Source organism: Lutjanus erythropterus, chromosome 16, assembly GCF_056507025.1.
Source record: "Lutjanus erythropterus isolate fLutEry1 chromosome 16, fLutEry1.hap2, whole genome shotgun sequence".
NCBI classification, from domain to species: domain Eukaryota; kingdom Metazoa; phylum Chordata; class Actinopteri; order Lutjaniformes; family Lutjanidae; genus Lutjanus; species Lutjanus erythropterus.
Window position 1 is genome coordinate 12,460,571 of NC_139332.1, and position 23,434 is coordinate 12,484,004.

At 39.4% G+C, this 23,434-nt stretch overlaps 3 protein-coding genes and 1 pseudogene across 8 annotated transcripts in view; all 4 read left to right on the forward strand.

Annotated features, from left to right (window-relative positions):
- fhod3a (formin homology 2 domain containing 3a) overlaps positions 1-6,417 on the forward strand; it is a 93,647-nt gene extending 87,230 nt beyond the window's left edge. For 4 of the 5 annotated variants that reach the window (XM_084738413.1, XM_084738414.1, XM_084738416.1 and 1 more), the window contains 8 exons: positions 833-952; positions 1,521-1,682; positions 2,193-2,383; positions 2,500-2,704; positions 2,852-2,875; positions 3,480-3,687; positions 3,786-3,950; positions 4,945-6,417. In XM_084738413.1, the coding sequence (XP_084594539.1) occupies positions 833-952; positions 1,521-1,682; positions 2,193-2,383; positions 2,500-2,704; positions 2,852-2,875; positions 3,480-3,687; positions 3,786-3,950; positions 4,945-5,021 (1,152 nt within the window). In that variant the 3' untranslated portion in view covers positions 5,022-6,417. The remainder of the gene's footprint in view (positions 1-832; positions 953-1,520; positions 1,683-2,192; positions 2,384-2,499; positions 2,705-2,851; positions 2,876-3,479; positions 3,688-3,785; positions 3,951-4,944) is intronic. The other variant, XM_084738415.1, reaches the window with a different exon arrangement.
- Positions 6,418-6,731: 314 nt separating this feature from the next.
- Positions 6,732-8,425, forward strand: LOC146312798 (glutathione S-transferase A-like; annotated as a pseudogene). Its single transcript, XR_014772009.1, has 6 exons — positions 6,732-7,219; positions 7,522-7,587; positions 7,730-7,809; positions 7,910-8,024; positions 8,114-8,211; positions 8,293-8,425. The product of XR_014772009.1 is annotated as a glutathione S-transferase A-like (transcript).
- Positions 8,426-9,822: 1,397 nt separating this feature from the next.
- Positions 9,823-14,020, forward strand: LOC146312799 (glutathione S-transferase A-like). Its single transcript, XM_084738986.1, has 6 exons — positions 9,823-10,058; positions 11,819-11,884; positions 11,998-12,103; positions 12,917-13,035; positions 13,220-13,308; positions 13,413-14,020. The coding sequence occupies exons 1-6, from the start codon at positions 9,891-9,893 to the stop codon at positions 13,543-13,545; spliced, it is 681 nt and encodes a 226-aa protein (XP_084595112.1). The 5' UTR covers positions 9,823-9,890; the 3' UTR covers positions 13,546-14,020.
- A 4,629-nt stretch (positions 14,021-18,649) lies between these two features.
- On the forward strand, positions 18,650-22,002 carry LOC146312800 (glutathione S-transferase A-like). The gene is made up of 6 exons (XM_084738987.1): positions 18,650-18,847; positions 18,938-19,003; positions 19,218-19,323; positions 19,978-20,096; positions 21,476-21,561; positions 21,676-22,002. Exons 1-6 carry the CDS (start codon positions 18,680-18,682, stop codon positions 21,803-21,805), a joined length of 675 nt encoding a protein of 224 aa, XP_084595113.1. The 5' UTR covers positions 18,650-18,679; the 3' UTR covers positions 21,806-22,002.
- The last annotated feature ends 1,432 nt before the right edge of the window (positions 22,003-23,434 follow it).

Consider the following 23,434-nt stretch of genomic DNA (forward strand, 5'->3'; position numbering starts at 1 on the left):
GATCATGCAGTTGTTACATATTGCTCCTTTAACTACAGTTATCTTGGCTGAGATTAGATAAAACTAAAACAATTTAATAAAAGATCATTTTCTTAAGAATATAGACGAGGAAAGGCTTAACCAAAACCATTATCAAACGCACATTTAAAATCATACTGTGTGAGTGAGTGTGGTTTTATGAAAGTAGAAACAGACACACAAATACAAGCCAAATGAACTCCGCACTATAAAGGTTGGAGTTAATGTGCACAGCATGTGTGCACATGTGTGTGTCTCTTATACCCGTGTCAGTAAGTATCAACATCCCTTTTAGTACAAACAACATCCGCAAAACATCAACATAGTTACATCATAGCATCATAACAAAATATGCACGCTTATTAGCAGCACCTCGTCTTCTCCTGGCACACCACCATGTTTTACTTGGGCGAAGAATGCATCCAGGAGGAGAAGTTCAAAGTCAAAACCCCGAGAATGAAAGACACGCCACCCCTCCTCACGCTGTCCTGTAAATTTTAATGCTTTCCGCAGGATGCAGTTGTCTTTAATCTCTCCGTGAACGTCACGGTGTTCCTGACTCGACTCTGTGGGATGGTTTGGTAGCGGGAGGCTTAATGGAGGGCAGCGCACAAAAACAAGAGCTTCATGTAATCAGAAGCACATTTGATAGCGGAGGCCGACCGAGGCAGCAACCTTTTAACGACCTCTCATGACCTCAGAGACAATGTGCACCTGCTCACCACTTATATAACTTCACACAAATAGAACATGTGTTTTTGTGAGTCTTAATTGACTCCTTAATTAACCCTAACCCTAACCCTAACCCTCCCAGGAAGTAGCAGAGCCGCTGCAGGATCTGAAGGAGGGTATGGAGCAGCTGGAGAAGAACAAAACTCTACGGTACATCCTCTCCACGCTGCTCTCCATCGGAAACTTCCTCAATGGCACCAACGTGAGTTGTTACAGGTTCACATAGTCCAACTGGGACATAATGACAGGCTTCTTTTGTTTGGACTAATTGTAGAAATAGTCAGTGTGTGACTGTACCAAGCCTGTAATTTGTAGATTGAAAATTACATCACATATTAGCTACTATAATTTGGTGAGAACCAGACATGCTCTCTGCTCAATCATGATTTTTTCATCGCTGTTGTTTTATATTTATTTTAGACTTTAGATTTTAAACTTTAAAGTTTGGATTATTTGAAGTGGGACTGTATGAGGTACTTATTGATAGTCAGTGTATTACCTACAGTAGGTAGGTCAGCGTGCTTCCAGAGAGAGAAATGGCAGAAGGGAAGCTAAGCTAACACAAATAAACATGTCAAGGCAGCGGTAGATTAGCAAGTCCTGTGTTTTGTGAGGAAAAAGAAAAAAGAAATAGAAAATAAAAGAAATAGAAAAGTCTGTCTGTCTCAAGTTAAAGTGATAAAATATTCTAAATATAGTATATGTTTTGTTGACGCCATCTACTGTAAAGAATATGTTTTATTGTTAATAATCTGCCTCCATGTGTTCAGGCTAAAGGCTTCGAGATGACGTATTTGGAGAAGGTTCCAGAGGTGAAGGACACGGTTCATAAGCAGTCTCTGCTGCATCATGCCTGTTCTGTGGTCGTGGAGAACTTCCCCCAGAGCACCGACCTCTACTCTGAGATTGGAGCCATCACGCGATCTGCAAAAGTACGCTGCACACTTACTAATTGAAAGATCCTATACATGTAACATATTTTCTTAATCTTAAAACTTACAGTAACTGAACTGAACTGATGAAATTGTCTGAAAATAAAAATCTGAAATAGAAGATTTTACTTGAAATTAATTAATCACATGAAGTTGTCAATAAAAGAGTAGGTGATTCTATTTAATTCATTTGTGTTGGAAACTGTAAATAGTGAAGCAGTACAGTTATTAAGAGGACTTCCTATATTTTGTTTTGGATCTACATTTTATAAGGTAGAAAATATAGTGATCAGCACTCACAAATGAGTATTTAACACTTTTAATCTTGCACAGCAGACAAAAAAAAGGTGTGTTTCAGCCTTTTCCCCAACTTTTCACTTTTCTTATTAAACAGTAGGCAGAAACCTGTGATTAACAACCAGCCAACACTCATCCAAACAACATCAAAAACAAGTAACAGTAAGAAAAATAATATTAAAAATATATTTATATCAACTTTTCTTCTGTCAGGTGGATTTTGACCAGTTGCAGGAGAACCTGTGCCAGATGGAGCGGCGCTGCAAAGCCTCATGGGACCACCTGAAGGTGATCGCCAAGCATGAGATGAAGCCCCAGCTGAAGCAGAAGATGTCCGACTTCCTCAAAGACTGCGCTGAGAGGATTATCATCCTCAAAATTGTTCACCGCAGGATCATCAACAGGTAGCGTGGAAGCAGAGTGGGGATTCTTGCACAGTGTCAAGGTGCACAGAGAGGTGAATCACATCTTAACAGTAATGAAAAATTAGTAAAACCTGCTGTTCTCATTCTCCTCCCAGGTTCCACTCGTTCCTCTTGTTCCTCGGTCATCCAGCCTACAGCGTGAGAGACATCAGCGTCCACAGGTTCAGTAAAATCCTCAGCGAGTTCGCGCTGGAATACCGAACCACGCGAGACCGAGTGCTGCAGCAGAAACAGAAACGAGCTGACCACCGCGAACGCAACAAGACCCGAGGGAAGATGATCATGGACGTCAATGCTCCTGTGAGCCTCACACACACACACACACACACACACACACATACACACACCGAGTCCCTTACACCAAGACACACCTTCGACTCTGGTTTCTTGCCTAGATCTGCTTTTCCCGACATTTTCTTGAACTTTCCCTCTTTCTTTCCTCTGTAGTCTGATGATGAAGAGGAGAGTGAGGTATCAACATGTGTGCTGGCTGTCTGCATGTGTGTGTGTGCGCATGAAAACATTAACCCTGACTGAAACACTTCATCTCAAAGTTTTCCTTTTCACAACAAAGTAGAGCAGGCATCATAATATTGACAGGCTGGATGTTTTCCCTGATGCTTCCGCTTTGTCATGTTTGAGTCAAAGCCAGAAATACTTAAAGTAAGAATATGTAATATATTTACTCTACTAAATAATACATTGACCATGATGTGTCAGCAAAGATTAAGAAAACATGCTAAATTGAAATACCGGCTTCTCCAATAACAACACTACAGCCAGCATGTTCTCTTTTGAAATTTCCACTCCGGTGCAAAACCTCTGTTTTTGTTTGCCTGTTTCATGTTCATTTAAGTTAATATTAATTCTGAATGTTTGCCTACTGAGTAAGTGTCTGTTTATGAGTCAGAAGAAATCAATAATAATCTTTTAGAAGTAGTAGATGTTCATAAGTGTGAAACTGAGCGAAATGTTGATGGAGTCTGGCAGGCAGTAACGTTAGATTCTTAAATATTTCTCCTTTAAAATTCTGGGTGCCTAAATTCTGACCCTTTCATTCTGTCTCCCCTCCCAGTGTGGTCGGTACAGCTCCAGCGGCAACAGCAGCGCCCCCAGTGGCAGTCAGGAGAGCGAGCAGCCTCAGGGTCTGGGCCACTCCGAGGACGCTGCAGAGCACGAGCACATGAAAGCCGTGCTGAGAACCAGCATCAGCAGCGGCGACAAGGAGGTCAGCGGAGTGCCGGGGCTTCGGACGCGGACAAGATCCCGGCCTGGAAGGGGAGGTGAGGGTGACAGGAAGTTCGTTAAAGGGTACGCGTGGCACTTTAAAGGCTTTCTGCGTTCATGCGTAAGACTTTGTCATTCTGCTCAATTTGTTCAGGTCGCAGCATGCAGGCGTGGACGCCGGCCGTGGAGGACACTCAGCTCTGCGGAGACGACGCTGCAGACGAGATCATGGAGCGCATAGTGAGGTCGGCCACTCAGGGTCCAGGAACTAGAGCCCAGCCCCGAGAGAGGAGGAGGTCCAGAGCCAACCGCAAGTCATGTATGACCTGAATGATTGAATCCATATCACGCACTCATTATGTTGTCTATATTGTGCATTCACACTAAAAAAGTGACCACATAAAATGTATTAAAAACTGTCAGAATGCACACTTTACACAATGAAACAGAGGAACGTGTTCACATAAATACAAGAAAAATTCCACCCTAATCAGGCCTAGAATTTCATCATTTTAGGGGCAGGGCCTCTGCCTGTATTCACGGGCTCCAGCAGTTTGTACCAGACTGGAACTCTTAACCCACCACTGGTTGTGTGCACACAACCACTGTCTATTACAAGTTTTAAAAAGTGAACTACTAAATTGCTGAAGTAACCTTTTGATAAAAAGGTAAAATAGCTTAAAATACAGCCCAGAGTAGAGCTGGACATAAAGATAGACAGTAAAAGCAGTTGAGACTTGAACATGACACAGTTAGCAAGATTGTACCTTTACCATTGACAAATATAATGATGGACAACATAACAGCTCCCCAAAAATGAAGCTAAAGTGTGTTGATTGCCCCCTGGTGGCTGGCTGCAGTATAGGTAATAAATGTTAGCAGATAGAACATTGGCCAATTAAAACATTATTGTATATGTCAAATTACTTTGATCTGATCTGATTTTGTTTGTTTAGTTAGTTCAAGTGTTAATTTTGCTGATGAGTTTGGTTTTAATTGGCTATTTGCTGCTATTAAAAGCAGATCTCACATCATGATTGACAGCTGAGCTGGACAGGGGTAGGGACAGGACCTTAATATCGCAGCTACTCTGTGCAGACTCTGACTCCAAATTACCTCACGAGTGCAAGATGGCAGCGCTCATATCCAGGATATTTTTTTTTCTCCAAAATAGAAGAAAATCAAGCTTAGTTTATAGTACATACTGTATAAAGGAGTAAAGTTATATATAAGTTAATAAGTATTTAGTTTATGTAAGTATGTTGGGCAGCGCATTGCAATGTGGTAATTAATCTTGTCTTCTCTTCTTACAGTGAGGCGGACTCTGAAGAATGGTCTGACCCCAGAGGAAGCTCTCGCTTTAGGACTAACAGATTCTCCGGAGACATAAATGCCCTCCTCCAGCCTCCTGCCTGTCCTCATTGCTGAGGAAACACAGCTATGATCATCGAAGCGACACCTCTGTCCGCCGCCTGCCTTCGCCACACTTTACAGAGTTGTATTCCGCCTGTCACAAACTGCTTTAAGTTTTTGCCAGGTGCTGATTTTGCCTGATGTGTCTGAGTGATGAAGCTGCAGCCATGATAGTGTTTTTTTTTTAAAGAGAAGGTGGAAGTGAAGGCTGTTGAATAAGGACTCATGTATTCAACTTGGCAAGGAAAAGAAAAAATCAACTCAGTGATGCTGCCTCTACACTGAGTTGAAACATTTTTTATTTATCTAAACATATATTTGAAACGTTGCATTAGTCCAAAGGGATAATCTTTGCTTGTGGGTTTCTGCAGCTGTGACTTCACCTTTTTTTTTTCATTTATTTAAGCTGTGAATTTCAGTTGTAAAGAAGTTTAATATGTTCTCTTATCCAGTTTCAAAGAGTCCCTAGAGATCAGCACAAACAAAGAGGCTCACTAAGAATGATGAAACGTTTGTTTCTGCAGCTGCACGTTTGACAAGTGACGAGTGTGGTTGTGTTTAGTAGGAACTTGAAAGGACTTCATTCTGATGTGTGCCTTTCATTTAAAAGGGAAAACACTGCAACTTTAACGCCACCGCTCCCTTTTGTTTGACGCACCTCCTACTTCTCTGATAACTCACAAATGTCACATTCACAGGCGTATATATCGAGTACGATTTTTTTTATTTTGGCAGAATTGTTCTCAGTATTTATTTGCAAAGCTCAGACATCTTGCACCTTACTCAACATTAATAGTTTCTCATGCTGAAATTAACGAGTGATACAAAACACAGAAAAGAGCAAGTTTTTATCTCAGAGGAACTGTTTGTAAAGTGTAAAAAGACAAAAAGATACAACATTTTTTAAATTTTAATAATCTATTTTGAAGGTCATGCAGAGAATCCTGCATAAAAATGTGTAAATGCCCTTTTCAGCTGCCAGGTACTAAATACTGTAGTACTACAGTGTGCATGTTTAGTGCGGTTCACGTGATGTATTATTTTTGTAATTTCTGTAGAAACTTGTATTATAGTCTGAGAGAAACGATACAAAGAGGCTATTCTGTGAATTGTAATAAAAGATAAAAAGAAATGAAAGACATAGCTGAAATATGGAGCAGTATTTGGACATTTGCTTTGAACTCTGTGGTCACATTGTACTTTGTATGAACTTGAACAGGTTGTGGATGATGTAAGTCCCAGCTGAACCTTCTGCTCCTCTCACAGTACAACAAAAACGGGGAAACATCACTGCAAAGTGTGCATGAAACCATGGTTACATACACTTTCACTTGAAATGCTGTGTATACTCATTCTGCAATAAAAAAACAAAAACCGTGTAAAAAAGGATGTGCATGTCATTCTTCTTCATTGTTTTCACTTCCAAGCCCTTGAGACCAGTTGCTCTCAACCTTTTCAACCCCCACGAAGTATCAGTTTGGTGGTGATCGCGATTTCCCAGTCTAAAGTATGGCCTCATTTCCCATCATGCCTAGTGCTAGACTGAGCAGTTTGTTAAGTTTGGTATTTTATGTTACAAAATGCCACAAAAATGTTTTTTTTTTGTTCTAAACATGGTGGTTTCTTGTGTTAATCTTGTGTTTTTGTGCAGGATTATAGCTTAAACTATTAGTGGGGACACATTTGTTGAGTGCAGCTGTATTTTGCATATTTCTGAGTGCTTGAACCCTGAATTGCTTTCAGGGGCTGGTGTCTCTGAAAGCTGCTTCTTGGTATTCCTTCTGTGCTGCTTGCCACAATATTTTATTTTTTTTCTACACAACTATCCCGCCTAGAAATTATCTTGCTACCCCCTTGGGGACCCAACACCCAGGTTGAGACCCACTGCCTTTGGATTAATGAGGTGCCATAAACTGTGCTACTGCTGCTCACTGTACTTGTGCGGGTCAGTGTTGAGTCTTTTCGTGTTGCTTCACTGACTTGGGTCTGTCTGTGCTTCCCGTGTCCACGGCCAAATCAATGAGTCTGCTGTGGGGGGCTGGATCCCCTCCCTGCCGGAGAGTTATGATCACTCTGGAGGAGAAGAAGCTGCAGGGCTACAAACACAAACTGCTGTCTTTTGAGAAAGGAGAGCACAAATCCCACAAAGTCCTGGAAATCAGCCCGAGAGGACAGGTAGGCGTAGCATGCATGATGACTGCAAAGGTGACACACAGTAAAAATAACCATGTTAATATCATATTTATATAAGTCCAATTAGCTGTACAGTAAAAACAATATCAACTGGGATGGTCTCTGAGTCCAGGGTGATTTCCCTACAGCCAGTGTAATATTTCTATAATTTAAATTTTGTTCATCTTTGTTTTGTGAAGTCAAATTAAAGACATTCATTATGGTACAAATGTGTAACATCATGTGTAAAGGTTTACTAACAGTTGGTAATAATATGTAATTATCATGTAATTTCATTCTTCCAGCTCCCTGCATTCAAACATGGAGACATCATACTGAATCAGTCCTGTGCAGCATGTTTATACCTGGAGGTAAAATTAAACCATTATTTCATCATCATTAAAAATTAATTCTTGTTAGTGCAGCCCAGTCTAACAGTGTAAGGAAATACAGAATATCCTGAATAATATGTACGGCTCATTATCTTAATGTTTTCTATTATTCTGTTAATAGAATCAGTTCAAGTCCCAGGGCATCAAGCCGATCCCTGACAGTCCTGCAGAACAAGCACTGATGTACCAAAGCATGATGGAGTGCACACACACACACACACACACACACACACACACACACACACACACACACACACACACACACACACACACACACACAAATACCTGAACACAACTACAGTGATATTCATATTGAATGATCTGTCCCTGAAGAGGAGAGGCATGATTCTGCTGTGAAGTGAAACAGAGAAGCTCTGGCCACTGAACTCAAACTCTGGGACGATTACATGCAGAAGGTAGTGTATAAACAGCACACACACACATGCACACACAGACATGTACACACACCATACTGATGTTTCTTTCATTTGATCTCTGCATCAAGGTGGCTGCAGGCTCATACCTGGCAGGTGCCTTCTCCCTGGCTGACGTGATCGTCTTTCCAAACATTGCTTATGCTTTTCATTTTGGAGAGGTGACTGGGTTCGGCACTCGATGGAAGAATGAGCCCAGACCACTGCGGTTGTTTTTCAGTGACATCATAACCTTGTTTCTTCTCTTTAGGCTGTCTGTTGGACATTACCCCAGACTGGCCAAATATTATAGTCTGGTGAAGGACAGACCCAGCATTAAAGCCAGTAGGCCCCCACACTGGCAGGCCAGCCCACAGGGTTATGACATCCTGAAGGATCTCTGAAACACACTGACACTCATGACTTCACCATATTATTGTACACTGTATTGTCTGTAAGTTAATGTAACAATAAAATAAATGCATGTCACACATTAAATACCATATTCAGAGTGACATTCATCTTAAAATGGTGAGTTTTTAAATGCATTAATGAATTCTCTAATCTGTCAGCTATTTGTTTAGGTCCAGTTGACCTCAACCTTTGGGTCTGAGCTTTTCTGACATGGTTTGTAACACTGTGCAGCTGATACCAATCCATTTTTTTAGGCTGACACATTAAAATGGAAACATATATCAGATCACAGTCTGAGCTGACAGGACTCCTTTAGGAGGAGGCGAGGATTCTGTGTTTTTGCATCCATGATGCTTCACACTTAAACACAGTCAAAAATGATGGACAGTGTTCCCCAGATGCTGAACCTTTTAATGTGAAGACGTATCATATTATCATCATCATCCTTTTGCGGCTCTTTATATTCAACCTGAGGCAGGTTCAGGAAATTCACGACAGAATTATTTCCTGAGTGTATATATGTATATGTACATATATATATATTAATGAATTATCGATATATGTTTATATTATGATTATCACCAAGCCTGATGACACAATTTCACTCTGAAATGTAACAGGTGATCATTATATTTGGCTCCATCTAGTGGTCAAATAACAAAATGGGGTTTTTTTTCTTCAATTCCTCTGCAGGAGGGTCTGTAGATCCATCAGTTTAAACATTACACCTGCTCTGTAACTCTGTGATCTTACAGTAACTGGCTATAAAGAAGGTTAATGCAGCAGTGCATAAAACCTGCAGTCACACATGGTGGTTTACAGGTCAGTACTATTCATCATAAGTGCTGGAATTATATAGTTTTTCAAAATGTGCTAAAACTATAGCTTTTGTTTCACTCTATGTAACTTATTGTGACATTTTATAGCTTCAATTATGTAATATATATAAATATCTAGCATGTCAAGTTGTCAGTGACGTGGAAAATTGTTTGATTGGCAAAATCTGGGTGTTTCAGGCTCAAAAATAAGTTAAGAAAGGCCAGTAAAATGATTAGACCTGAGTACTGGATGCAGGCCCACAGGGTTATAATATTCTGAAGGACCTCTGCAACACACTGTGTTGTTGAATATCTGTAAAATTATGTCTATATAATTAATTTGTAAATTTAGGTTGTGTATATAATTTAAATTTAAAAAAAGGCCCAAATTTTTACACGTGTGTCAACAATAAATCAATTTATAGGTGTGAATCTAAGATAAAAAGAGATTGTTTGAAACACCATACGCTGCATTACCTCCCCCTCGCCTTTAGGTGGCAATATAGGCTTTTAAATTGGCTTGAGAGCTTTATGATCTGTAGCGAGAGCGGCATTTAATCACTTCTCTTGTGCGCACTTCGTCTGTCACTTCAGCAGCGGCGGTGACTTGAGGAGTCAGGCTGTCAAATCTCAAACCATGGCCCAGGACATGACTCTGCTGTGGGGCTCCGGCTCTCCGCCCTGCTGGAGGGTGATGATCGCTCTGGAGGAGAAGAACCTGCAGGGATACAACAAGAAACTGCTCTCCTTTGAGAAAATGGAGCACAAGTCCCAAGAAGTGCTAGATATTAATCCCAGAGGACAGGTAGGGAGTAAACTTAGTTTAAATCCACCATAACCTGTAAATATTAACCCTTACATTTCACTTTCCCACATGATATTGAGATATGCACATTCCCACCGCAACAGTTTATATTAATTAGCAATCCCACCATTTTTACATTTTGTTTGATAGACTCCGTGTTTTGCAATATCACGCCAAACTCCATTCAAAATTGTATCAACGCAATGTTTTCCAGTTTACCGACAAAAAGATATAGTTGCTGAAGATTTTAGGTGAATAACATGGATTTGTATTTGTATCCGGTTGAGATTAAATTCACTTTGCTTTCACTTTTTGTTGAAGTGCATTTCCTATAAACGGAACCACAGGGGCAGTGTATTTCAGTAATGTGTACAGCAGGTGCACTATCAGCCTGCCGAAATTATAATAAGTCTTCAAGTGCAATGTGAAGTCTTAATTAATGGTTTATGGGGCGTCTGTTTGACCAGTAAACAAGAGAAGCTATAATTGACTGGATTTTGAAGGTAGTTTGGTGTAAGTACTACACTTATGAATTGTGCCATGAATATCCATAAGATAATTGACAAATCCAAGGCAAATTTAACAAGACAATAAAGCCTCATCTTGGTGTGGCTTTAGTTTAGTTTAGTGTAAAACTGCTCAGTGAACTACATATTTCATTTTGCACAATATAATAATTATAACTTATTTATGGATTACAAATTCATGCATAAATGTAACTCAGAGTGCTGAACATAAAAGCAGAGCATAAAAACATTTAAAACAATAAATGCAAGGATAAAATAAATACAATTAAATTCATGTCTTAAAGCTGCAAGGTAAGATGAGATAATACAACCATCAGTTAAAAACATAAGAAAGTAATGGTAAAAAGATGTATGTATTTGTAATCAACACCAACATTGCCATCCCATGTTAGGTTATCTTACCCGAGGTGTTTTATCCAGTGACACCTGATCCTTTTATGTGCCTGGAAGTAGAAGAACAAGCAAGGCCTGTTGCTTATGTGACTACATGCTGGTACAAAACATATAAACTAGAAGCAGCATTCAGAGATGGCGCCCATTCAGTCCAATGAGAATTGCTCCCCTGGTGCATGACCCAAAAAAGCTTTCTAGCTTCTTGCATATGTGGCCCACTGAGTATGTGCAGTAGTGTTTGCCACCTTGCCTTCACCCAAGTTTCTGCTTGACCCATAGAGGCAGGAAAGTTTTATAAATATAAAAACCAAGGATCAAAAATTAAAAATAGAAAGAGTCATAATTGTCTTTGATTGCAGTTTGTGGTGTCCTGTCAGCAGTTTTACTGACATTTCTTTAATAATGGTGGCTTATAGGGAAAATGCAAGGCTGCGTGACAATGCCCTGTCGAGGTTCTAGCCATCGTAGCTTCAGCAGCTAACATTAGCTTTTGGAAGGAGAAAGTCATGACATCACCCAGGCAAATTTTCACTGTGTACTCTGTCTAATTGCGTATCTTCACAGTCGTATACTTAAAGAGTTTTATTACAAACTGACTTTCTTGACTTGCAAAAGCATCCTTTAAATTGACAAACATCATGTGATTCATGGCATAATTTAAACTGGATTTAAAAAAAAATACTTTTAATTTTCTAAAGTAAGGTCCCATGGAGGTCCACCTGAAAGGGTGAGATTTCACCTCTCTATTAAGACAAGATATACTGTGTGATGCTAACTCTTATAGCAGTTAACCCTTGAATAGACAGTCTCACTCACATCATAACCTGTTTGATTTTTAAGCTTCCCTCTTTCAAACATGGAAACACCGTTGTGAATGAATCCTATGCCGCCTGTTTTTACCTGGAGGTGAGTGAGCCTGTCCATCATAAAACCAAAAACAATTCTCAACAAGTAATTTTACACACACTCGCCCTAAATTCAACATGAATAGTGACATGTCTTTTCTCTCTTGGTGGCAGAGTCAGTTTAAGTCCCAGGGAAACCAGCTGATCCCAGACAGCCCAGCAGAGCAGGCACTGATGTACCAGCGCATGTTTGAGGGACTCACCTTCTACGAAAAACTCAGTAGGTCAATTAATTAAAATTCATTTAAAAATAAAATATTTCCTTTAAAAAACACAAAAAAAAATCTCTATATTTGTGACCTGCTTTTCATTGGATATGTGGACGGTAAGAAAAATGTAGAATAACCCAGTTTTATCCTTCATTTTGGAGTATGTAACACCCTAGCATTCAAGATTTTGAATTTGGACTGTAGTTCCCATTTTTGGAGCGAGTTTATTTCCCCCCACCTCCTCCTCTGCAGCCTCAAAGCTTGTTTGCAGGTTGTAGGAACACTGACAGTGGAGTGGAGTTTTCAAATGGGAACAGGCTGGCTGTAGCATCCAGCTGCTTCAACTTAACACATTTCCAGTAAATATATTACAGATTTCTCCTTTAAAGGGCCAGTGTGTAGGATTTAGTGGCATCTAGCCCTTAGGTTTTAGACTGTAACCGACTGAAGACTGCTCGCCTCACCATATCATGAAAGACCATATCTAGAGCAGTTCCAGGCTACTGTAGAAACAACATGGCCTCTGTGATAGAGGACACGCTCCCTCTCTAGATATAAACGGCTCATTCTAAGGTAACAAACACACAATTCTTATTTTCAGGTGGTTATATACTGATGAAAGCATACATAGGAATATTATACTCCACTTATGCCTTATTCTGCACATGATCTCCCTAAATCTGATACACTGGACCTTTAAACAATACATTATTTATCCTTGAAAATGTTGCAATGAAATAGGATCATATACCCAGTGAATATGCTAAATATTTAATATGCATGCATGTGTGTTTTTTCTTCTTCTTCTTCTTTTTTTTTTTTAGACGGAGTCACCTACTATGAGTTTTTTGTCCCTGAAGGAGAGAGGCATGACTCGGCTCTGAAGAGAAACACAGAAGCTCTGATCACTGAACTGAAGCTCTGGGAGGGTTACCTGCAGAAGGTACAGCAGTGTAAAAAAAAAGCAACTTAATTAGGATTCAACAGTTTTATGGCTGAATTCTACTTCAGAAATGTGTGACAGACACGCCATGGGAATTTCAAAATAGAGGTGCATCTTAAAGATGATGACATAGATTGATATTTTTACTTTTTCACTACATTTACATGCCGTGCTTTCTTTCAAGCTGGGCTCCAACTCTTACCTGGCCGGACCGTCCTTCTCACTGGCAGATGTGACCGTTTTCCCAACTGTTGCCAGTCTTTTCAGATATGGGTAGGCTAGAGAACGCTGCTGCATTTTCTAACAAGATAAATGATGATGGTAGATGTGTGGCTCGACTTTACAATTCAAATGCCTCCTACTTTCTTTTTCTGTAGGTTGTCTGCTCAGAGGTACCCTAAACTGGGAGAGTATTACGCTCTGCTGAAGGAGCGGCCCAGCGTCAAAGCCAGCTGGCCTCCTCACTGGCTGGAGAACCCGGAGGAAGAAGACACACTCAAAGACATCTGAGATTCTCACACGCTCCACAGTCCAGTCATGTCTGCCTCTGCTGTTTTAGTTTGGTCTCTATGAAAATGGTCTTTGTTTTTGTTTAATATAGTTTCAACTCCCAGTTATATTTGATACAGCTTTTTTATTTTTCTGACACTGAAAAGCAAAGAAAATGCTGAGACTAACAGTATTATCTAAAAACATTACTGCTACTACAGCAGAGATGTGCTTCTTCCTTTTTACTTTTTAACTTGTGGTCAAACTAACTCTTCAGTTGAGTATAAAAGTTTTTTAGAGGCTAGTTCCTGTCAAATATTTGACAAAAAAACAGTTGTTAAACACAGAGAATGTGTTTGGTTCTATTTTTTCACGCCTTTCCTGTAACAAATATTTTTATTACATGTCGATCATTTTCATTAATCCACTAGTTGTTTGGTTCATAAAATGTTGATCAACAAATAACCAATAAATATTCATGTTTCAGAAGTTGAAATCTGTTTCAATTTTAATTTCTTTTTTTTTTTTTTAAATCAATAAATGGCTCAACATGATTACTAGATTATTGAAATAGATGCAGATTAATCTAATAGTTTATTAACAAAAGATTAATAATTGCAGCTCTAAGTGTTTTATGTTCTTTTTTGGCTACTGAAATTGTAATTCTACTAATCCAATTTGTACTTAATGTATCTGTAATCTGATTACATCTTTTTTTTATCTGCAACTGTAATGGTTACCTTTTTTGTATCCAGATTACATAATCCTGTTACATGTAATCCAGTACACCTCATGCCTGTTGCCCTCATGTATACATGTAACATTAATCTGTTGACTAATACATGTACAAGTTATTTGAGTTTAATGAGTTTCAATCAATTTGTTGCACTAAATCACCTCCAATATATAGTGCCCAAGTTGCATATTTAAACATAAAGTTTCAGACAATTTATAATAAAAAAGATAGTTGTGTTTAATGTAAGTAATCAACAGGGACAGTTTTATCATGATATTTATTAGTTAATTTTGTTTTACCCTCTTCACCTGTAGTGTCTCATGATCACATAAGAGTTGTACACAATGTTGTATAGACCCCAATATTCAGGTTAAGCCTGCCATAGATTTTCAGTCGTTCAGCTCTCATGAACAGGTAGGCGGCGTCTTTGAGGACATGACACACTGGTTTTATTGTTTTGAGTGATGGTGCCAAAACCACTTTGCTCTGCACAAAGGTAAGTGAAATGGCCTGTGTTGTCATGACTTTGCATTTATCCATTTATCTGCACATGATTTTGCACTTTATGTCACATTCACAGGTTATTTTGTACATTCACTACAGCTGCACTGTAATGTAAATCCTTAATACACAAACAGGAGAACAGCAGCATTCACACTTCTACTGACAAAGTAGAGCAGCACTATAAGACTTGTGTAAAGTGATGTCCTGGTCCTCATCTTGGCTCTTTTTGTCCTATACTACTTGTTGAATGTTTTTGGAACTTTCTCTGGGATCATACTTAGTTGTGGCTCTGTGGATCCTATTTTGCCCCATCAGCTGATGTTTACAGAGGCTGTTGGTATTTTATTTTGAAGAGATAAAAACTATCATGGGGCTGTGGTTGCCCTTCCAACCTGCTGCCTGTGAAACATATGCTTCTTAGTGGCAGTTCAAAAATTTGTAGACAGGGAATATACAAGGAATACACTGTTTCCTGTAGAAACTACAAGAACTATAAGCGCATTTATATGATCAAATAGCATCTTATGTACCAGTATCAGCGTCTGGGATCAGACTGATTCCTGGCAGGAAGAGCAGAGGGTCTCATGCTCACTGATGACCTTGAAGATTAATAAATGAGCAACAATGAATTTATATGCTAGAACAGTTTGCAGCCAATTAAGCCTTCCTAAGGCCTGCCCCTTTTTACTTTGTGGTCCGTTAACTACCCAGCAGAAAAACTAATTTTGAAGATGGTTAAAAAATGCTGGTGGAGGACCTGTAAAGCAACATATATAGGTGCATCTTAATTTAACAAATATTTGCAAAACACTAGCTAACTAGTTAGCTAACGATTGATTATCAATTATATATTTATAATATCTGATTGTTAATGTTAGCAAAATGCTAGCTAGCTAGCTAATTAGCATTTTGCTAACTATGGCTAACTTGAGATGTACTTATATACAGAATATGTGGCTTTTACGGGCCCCCCAGCCACATCTTTGAAACATCTTCAAAATAAAAAAAAACTTTAAACTTAACACAGACAAGGCTACCACATAGCAGATTAAAGTTCAGGAAACAGGAAAGGAAAAGGTTGACCAACATTCCAGTCTTGCTGTTACTTACTGTTAATGGAGAACAGAGAAAAAATTGGTGGGACTTATAAAGGGGCAGTTAATGTTAAAAGATGATAATTGTATGGTAACAGTCTACAAGACCAAATATATGATATTAAAAAATAAAAGCCAAATGTGACTTTACTTTGGAGACAACAGACCTGAACAAAAGGCCACATGTAACTCAGAATATGTATTTCTATATTTCTGTGTTTCAGAGAAGTTAATCCTTGCTGTAAAGCAAAGAAAACTACACCCAGAGATTTCTGTATTGCCTTCATTCTTCCATCCAACCTTTATTTATACAGAGTGATCCAGTGGGATCAGTCCTCTTCTGCATGGCCACCCTGTGTACACACAGCATGTCAGGTCATCAGACTAACATGTTAAATGTTTGTTAAAATGTTCCTGGCATGTAGAGCAGATCCTGGTGTATCAGCCAACAACATTTTGCAGAGAAAAACAGTTGCAATAGGATCACCATTGCTTTTTGTCCTTCTCAGTATGCGCTGTCAACAAAAGAAAAAAAAAATGTGTATGTCATGCTGGTGAAGCAAAATGAACCTGATAAACAGACTCACACACAACAAAGACAAAGCATGCATACTGGTCAATACAGTTTCTTTCAGTAGCAAGAATTTGCACGTGAAGATGAAATGATAAGAGGTGGAATGTCGCTGGTGCACTTGCTCAAAATCACGCTGTTCTCACACTGAGTTGCACCAACAAGGATTAATTAAACCATATTAAATCATGGCTTAACTTTAAACTATGCTACACCAAACATTAAAACTTAAACTTGAGAAAAACCTCTCTTTAGGTTTTGATCTAAATCAAGATTAAATTTAATATTGTTGCACCAAAACTTGAAAGTCTAATTTAAAATACTAACTTTTAAATTGCAGCTGAGGAAGTTTAACTAAAAGTAGATGACAGAGCAAAACAATGAAGTTCCTGGAAGAAATTAAAAGGAAGTCTTGAATTCTTTCTTTCACTCCATTAAAACAATCTGCCTGTTGTTGCCAGGCAGTCTCTTTCCTGTGCTGTTGTTTGTTTTTTAATATTCCTTTATTTAGACATATTTCTTCGCCAATTTGGCCCAATACTTTTTCTCAAATGTGGAGAAATTAGAGCTTCTTTGTTAATGAAACTGCAATTAAATTATGGTTACTCATAAAAATTTATATAGGCTCTAAATATTCTTGTTGGCCTCCAATTACTCTACTGAGTGATGTCTTCTAGTTTTAAATAGATTTAAACTCATCTTAATTAAAGTAATCTTTGTTTCTGTATATGTGGACTAAAGTCTCTCTGCTTTATTTCAAATTTCTCACCTACAAAAACACAGCAGTTGCATGTTCTGCCGGAAGGAAAAGGCCACATCCAAACCACATGTTTTTCATGTGATGTCTGCAGCTTTCTTTTCTTCAACAAGTTGTCTTCTGAATGCAGCTGCGGATCAAAACAGCAGGGATAGTGACTGCAAACTATATCAAATACATGACAGAAGCATGATTTACTCCACTTGTGGCGTTTGTATTGGCATCTACTCAAGTGCACAATGCACAAAGTTCATAGACTGACTCAGAAAAAGAAGCACAAAGAAACAGCAAGTGGTATGTGAACAATGTGAACGGAGGGTGCTCAGGTTTTCCAAGTGCCACTTTAAATGTCAATCTCAAATGTAGGTATTAATTAGGTAGGTGGTGTATCTTACATTGAGCAGAGATTTGATTGTTAAATTTGAATGACTGTGGCACACAGTTCTCTGTGTGCAGGGGTGAGTGAAAAGTGCTGAGTCACGGTGAGTTTCAACAGTCAAGTTTCAAGATGCTGTAAATAAGCAACGGTGAAACAGCAGATCCCTGCAGGAATTGTTTAAGATAAAAACAATGAACTCAGATTATATTGACATACATTTCCATGGATACATGTTATATAAGTAATGTATGGGAATGGTGATTAATATTAGGGCACATGGAGAGATAAGCAAATGCAGCAGCGATAAGATCCTAATACAACACTAATGCACACTTTTCGTCGCTGCAGCAACATAGCAAGGATACATTTATGTTTTTCCTCTGGAGTGATTTTCTTATGTTTGTTTTTATCATATTTTTTCATCATAAAACTACTATTTAAAGGGAGATTCCAACCCCAAATCAAAATTACACACTTCCCTTTATCCATTTATACTGTTTTAGTGTGAGTTGCCAAAAAAAAAAAAAGTAGATGGATAAAGAGCACAACAGACCAGGGGAAAAATACAGATTTTCAATTTTGTTGTGAACTGTCCCTTGTAGTGTATATCTTTCATAAATTTTATAATATATAAGCTCCCATCAGTGCACAAGTTATATTCTCGTGGTGTTGGAATCCTGTTTCCATTTTGCCAGGTTTTTTTTTTTTTGTTCTGCATTTAGACTCACAAAGAGCAGTGAGCAGAGCAAGAGAAGTCACTCCTCCTCACATCTGACTTTCTTACTGTCTATAGATATAAACAGCTAGAGGCTTATGAGACAGAAATAATATATACTGTATTTAATTTTTTAATGTGGCATATGCTGCCCTGAGTTAACAGATAGTGGGGGTTGACATGCTTGGATAGGGTGTGAATTATCTCAGCTGTCCTGGGTCACAGATCTTTGGCATTTTCACAAAAATGGGATGGGGCTTATTTCCTCCAATCGTGTTGGAAAGGGTTGGAGCTTGTTATAAAACCAGGGCGTGTGTCACACAGCCCTGCTTCACTCTTCACTTCTTCTGCCATTCCCAACCTCAGTAGCTGTCAGGCGTAGCAGTTCTCTCTGAAACCATGGCCCAGGACATGACTCTGCTGTGGGGCTCCGGCTCTCCTCCCTGCTGGAGGGTGATGATCGCTCTGGACGAGAAGAACCTGCAGGGATACAACCAGAAACTCCTCTCCTTTGAGAAAATGGAGCACAAGTCAGCTGAAGTCATGGCCATGAATCCCAGGGGACAGGTAAGTCTACACTCCATAGAAAGAATGCAAATCCTCTGATATGCACAAAATTTTAGTAATTATAGTAATAAAAACACTTTATCTTTCAAGCTGCCTTCCTTCAAACACAAAGACTACATCCTGAATGAGTCCTACGCTGCCTGCATGTACCTGGAGGTAAGAACTTGGCCAAGTTGTTGAACTTGGGCCTAGTTAAACTTTCATGCTGTCATCATGCTGCCAAGGAGTTAATAATTAGAAGTGCTCCTTGCTCCCTGTGAGTTGAACAATGCCTCGCAGACAAACAGACACCCTACACTGCAGAGGAGGAGAAACCGGAGCTTCATGCAGCTTATCATAATAGTCATTCTTTTCATGTCTCCAACAACAGAGCCAGTTCAAGGCCCAGGGAAACAAGCTGATCCCTGACTGCCCTGCAGAGCAGGCAATGATGTACCAGCGCATGTTTGAGGGTCTCACACTCAACCAGAAAATGGGTAGGTTAACTCCGATGTGCAAACCTGTAGTGTTTCACTGTTGTTTTGTACTTGGATGTAGTTCTTAAAAAGCTTTATGACTCAGCTGATGTTAGGTCTGCCTTCTGGGACTTTGAATTGCATTGCCCTTAGCAACACCACACAATGAACTGCCACCGTCGCACCTCTGAGACTTTGTGTCCTCTGTCGATTTCCTCAGAGGGAGCTCAACATCAAGTGCCTCATCCTCCCCGGGGGACCCAAGTTGTTCAAAACATACACCATGAACTAATGAGCTGTGCATTCGCTTATACTTAAGCCATGGCACCATGCATGGAGTCAGTGTTGTGCACCCCCTTAAAACAAGTAGTGATGTTTAAAGGTCATATGTTAATCTCACAAAGGATCACATGCTCAGACTAGCTTCGCCTGCAAAAGTCATGAGACGGGGTACTTTCATTTCTGTGGGGGGATGCATCAAGAGGAGAGCTGCATTTCCAACAGTTAACTTTTCCATAATTTCACATACAGTTTCCACTCATGTTACATAATTTCCTGCCTGAGGCCACCCCCATGCCCTCCTAGGGAAATGAAAGCAATTAGTCAGTACAGTGTGGGGGTATAAGATTTCATTGATAACTCTCATGACTAAATGCCTGTTTTTACATTTTTCAGCTGATGTTATCTACTACAACTGGAAGGTCCCGGAGGGAGAGAGACACGACTCTGCTGTGAAGAGAAACAGAGAGGCCCTGGCCGCTGAGCTCAAGCTGTGGGAGGGCTACCTGCAGAAGGTAAACCTGAAGATTAGGAAATGTTATACAATCAAATATAAAGAATTAACGCTATAGAGCTGCAGAGGAATGTCTTTTAACTCAGCAGTTCCCAGACTGGGGGAACATAAGGTCACTGCAGAGGGGGTGTGGATGACCAGGGGGGAAATTATACTGAAACAAAGTTGAATGAATATGATTCATGTAGGGGAAAAAAAAATTCTAATGCTACCATGTTAACCTTTATTTCACTAAAGTTCAACTTGAATCTCTTTTTTTTAAAATCTGCTGCTCTCCTAGTAATTGTTAAAAATTGACCATAATTGTGTGGTGGGGGTGTGAGAACTTCTTCCAGCTTCTGAAGGGGGGGCATGACAGAACCACTGTTTCAACTGAAGTGACACATGATAAGGGTTTGTTGAACCAACACAACAATTGACTCAGCCTTAGTCCCGCCCCTTTTCATCCTATGTACCAGTAACAGTTGAACAAGCTTGGTACCTCAGTCAACTGTCTCCTCTCCTGTTTCCTGTAATTAAAGGGACAGTTCACTACAAAATCAAAAATACATATTTTTTGTCTTATCTGTAGTGCTTTTCATTTATTTGCTCTTGAGTTTTTCAAATGAGCAAAAACGGGCCAAGTGCCATTTAGTTCCATTATATTGGACAAAAAGAAGACATCCCTATGTCCAATATCTCTAAAACTCTGCAACTCACACCAGAACAATGTAAATGGGTAAGCAGCACTGCAGGCCAAAGGATAAATATCCATTTTTGAATTTGGGGTGAACTGTCCCTACTATATATTTTATATACATACTTCTTTGCATCCTTTGGTTTGGCTTGGATGTTAAGCAATACACTAGAGGGCGCCATTCTGAGTCAAAAGTTACCCCAAAGAAAAAGAAGAGTCAAAAGTTTCTGACAACAAACACGATCATGCTGGAGGAGGTTGTATTAATGTTGTGTCATGACGTGGACGAAGAGCTCTTTTCACTGACTAATTGACGATGAATGTCATTACAAATACTTAAGGATTTTTAAAACTTATGTCCTGTGGGTGTTTTATTTGAGCTATTGGATATGCAAGGCAGTCATGATGTGCATGCGGACATAGTTGAAAGCAAGTATTTCTGGCTTAAGTGTATTTCCCAAAATTTCAAACTATTTATTTTAAGGCACCTGCATTTTTAATGTATTTTAGTTAGCCAAGTTTCTGTGTAGCCATCCATCACTCACAGCTAATACTGATGTAAATGAATTGTTAAATGTTGTAAATGTTAATTGGCTGTATCAAATTAATGCAGCTCTGTTCAGCAGATGATGTGGGACTCGTGGTTGTCAGACCTGCTCACCAACCAATGAATGTGGCCTTAACTCTTTTGCGCTGTCTTTCAGGGATCAGGCTGTTGCCTGGCAGGAAAGAACTTTTCACTGGCTGATGTGGCTGTTTATCCAACCATCTGTTATGTCTTCCGTTTTGGGTACGTGGATTAAATGACTGAATATTACTTTTAGCTGCGTGAAAAATTGAATCCATTGATTTCTGAGGTGCATTTGTAATTTTAAGTTCATACCAACCTCTTTCCTTTTTCTAGGTTAAGTGAAGAGCGTTACCCAAAACTGGCAGCTTACTATAACTGTCTTAAGGACAGACCCAGCATCAAAGCTACCTGGCCTCCTACCTGGAAGGAGACACCTGGACAAGACCTGCTGAAAGACCTCTGAGGTGTTGACACACTGGAAGTGTTCCTGTTGTGTAATATGTAACCACTCCTTGCATTGCACTACTCTGTCTGGCAGCATTTTTAAGAAAAACACATTTGCTTTTACAGTGGTTGCATTTGTTTCTGGCTGAAACTGCAGATTATTATTTTTGTGCTGTAAACAAGAACAATAAAAACTTAAATAATACAAAACTTTCATCAGCATCCACAAAACCCTTTTTAAACTTCCCATGAGGTCAAACCTGACATTTAAGTGTTTTTATCATGTGTTGCACTATGTCACCTGTCCTGCTCTAAGGTGACAAAGTCATTTTGCAGATATTCTTGGGTTTATTTTATTCACTGATATGAGTGAAACTGGATCATATTTTGTGGAGAAAATATATTCTGGTTCCCCTCTGATGTTCTCCTGCTGCTCAGCTTCAACTCTGTGAGTTAATTAGAGTTTCCCGATGGAGTAGCTAGCCATGACTGTTAGGGTTCGCTGCCATTAGTGAGCAACAGAACCAGGATCTGGAGTCTCCCAGTGAACACAGCCTGTCACCAGGATGAACACAGCCTCCAAGCCTGACAGGGCTACAGTATGGCAGGGGACACTGATGTCGGTGTAGGGGAGACAACAAGACCTTTTGTTCCCCCACTTTCAGGTGTTACAGTAATAAAGTGGTAACGTTCTAAGCCAGGTATTATGATCATACATAATGCCTGTCCAACAGTGCCTACACATCCCAACAGCAAGATGTAGTGTAATGTATTGATGATCTGAGTTGAGTAGTAGCTCTATCATTAAATATTACCATTGGTGTGTACTTGCTCATTTTTTCATGTAGTGAAAAAGAAATTCATGAGTGATAATGCTGTAGTGCAAAGAGACACATGCAAGCGCACACAGAGAGACAGAGCAGTACAACACAGCAGAACTGTGCATCAACAAGGTCTTTAGGCCATCAAGGAAACTTTATTGTGATTCCCAGTAAGAGTTTTTTAGGGGAGTATGCGAAATCATGAATGTAACTGTACCTCAATGCTGAAATCTGATAATATGAGATAATTTTACATTTTGGTAAACATACTATAAAATGTATCAAACCCCCCAAAAACTTTTTGGTTTGATACCTTTTACAGTATAGGTTTGATTGACAGAGGTGCACACACACACACACACACACACCATTCCAGCATCAGAAAACACCTGACATGTATATAGAGGTTTTACTCAGTTTGCTCTTCAGTTTCACATCCAGCCTATAATAAAATGAAACAGTCATAGAAAAATGCAACGTCACCAACGAGGTGATGCTAGAACCTGCCCTGGAGATAAGTGCTATTTTAAAAATAATTTTAAAATGAAATTATCAAAGCATCATCCTGCATTGGTGTGTATCTTAGCTTGTATTTATCGGTCAGTACCCTTGGTTAATAGCTTAACCTGGCTGCCAAGGTGTCAGAGGGTGAATTGTCTTTATAGTCTGATCACTAACATATTTTACAGAGGTCTATTTAATGGGGGAAACTATACTGAAATATAACTGTAGGTTTCTACACCAACATATTTGACCATAGGCATCAACACTGGTCTCTTACAGCAAATAAGAAACATCCACCTTGATTCCTACACCTCAAAGTTTTG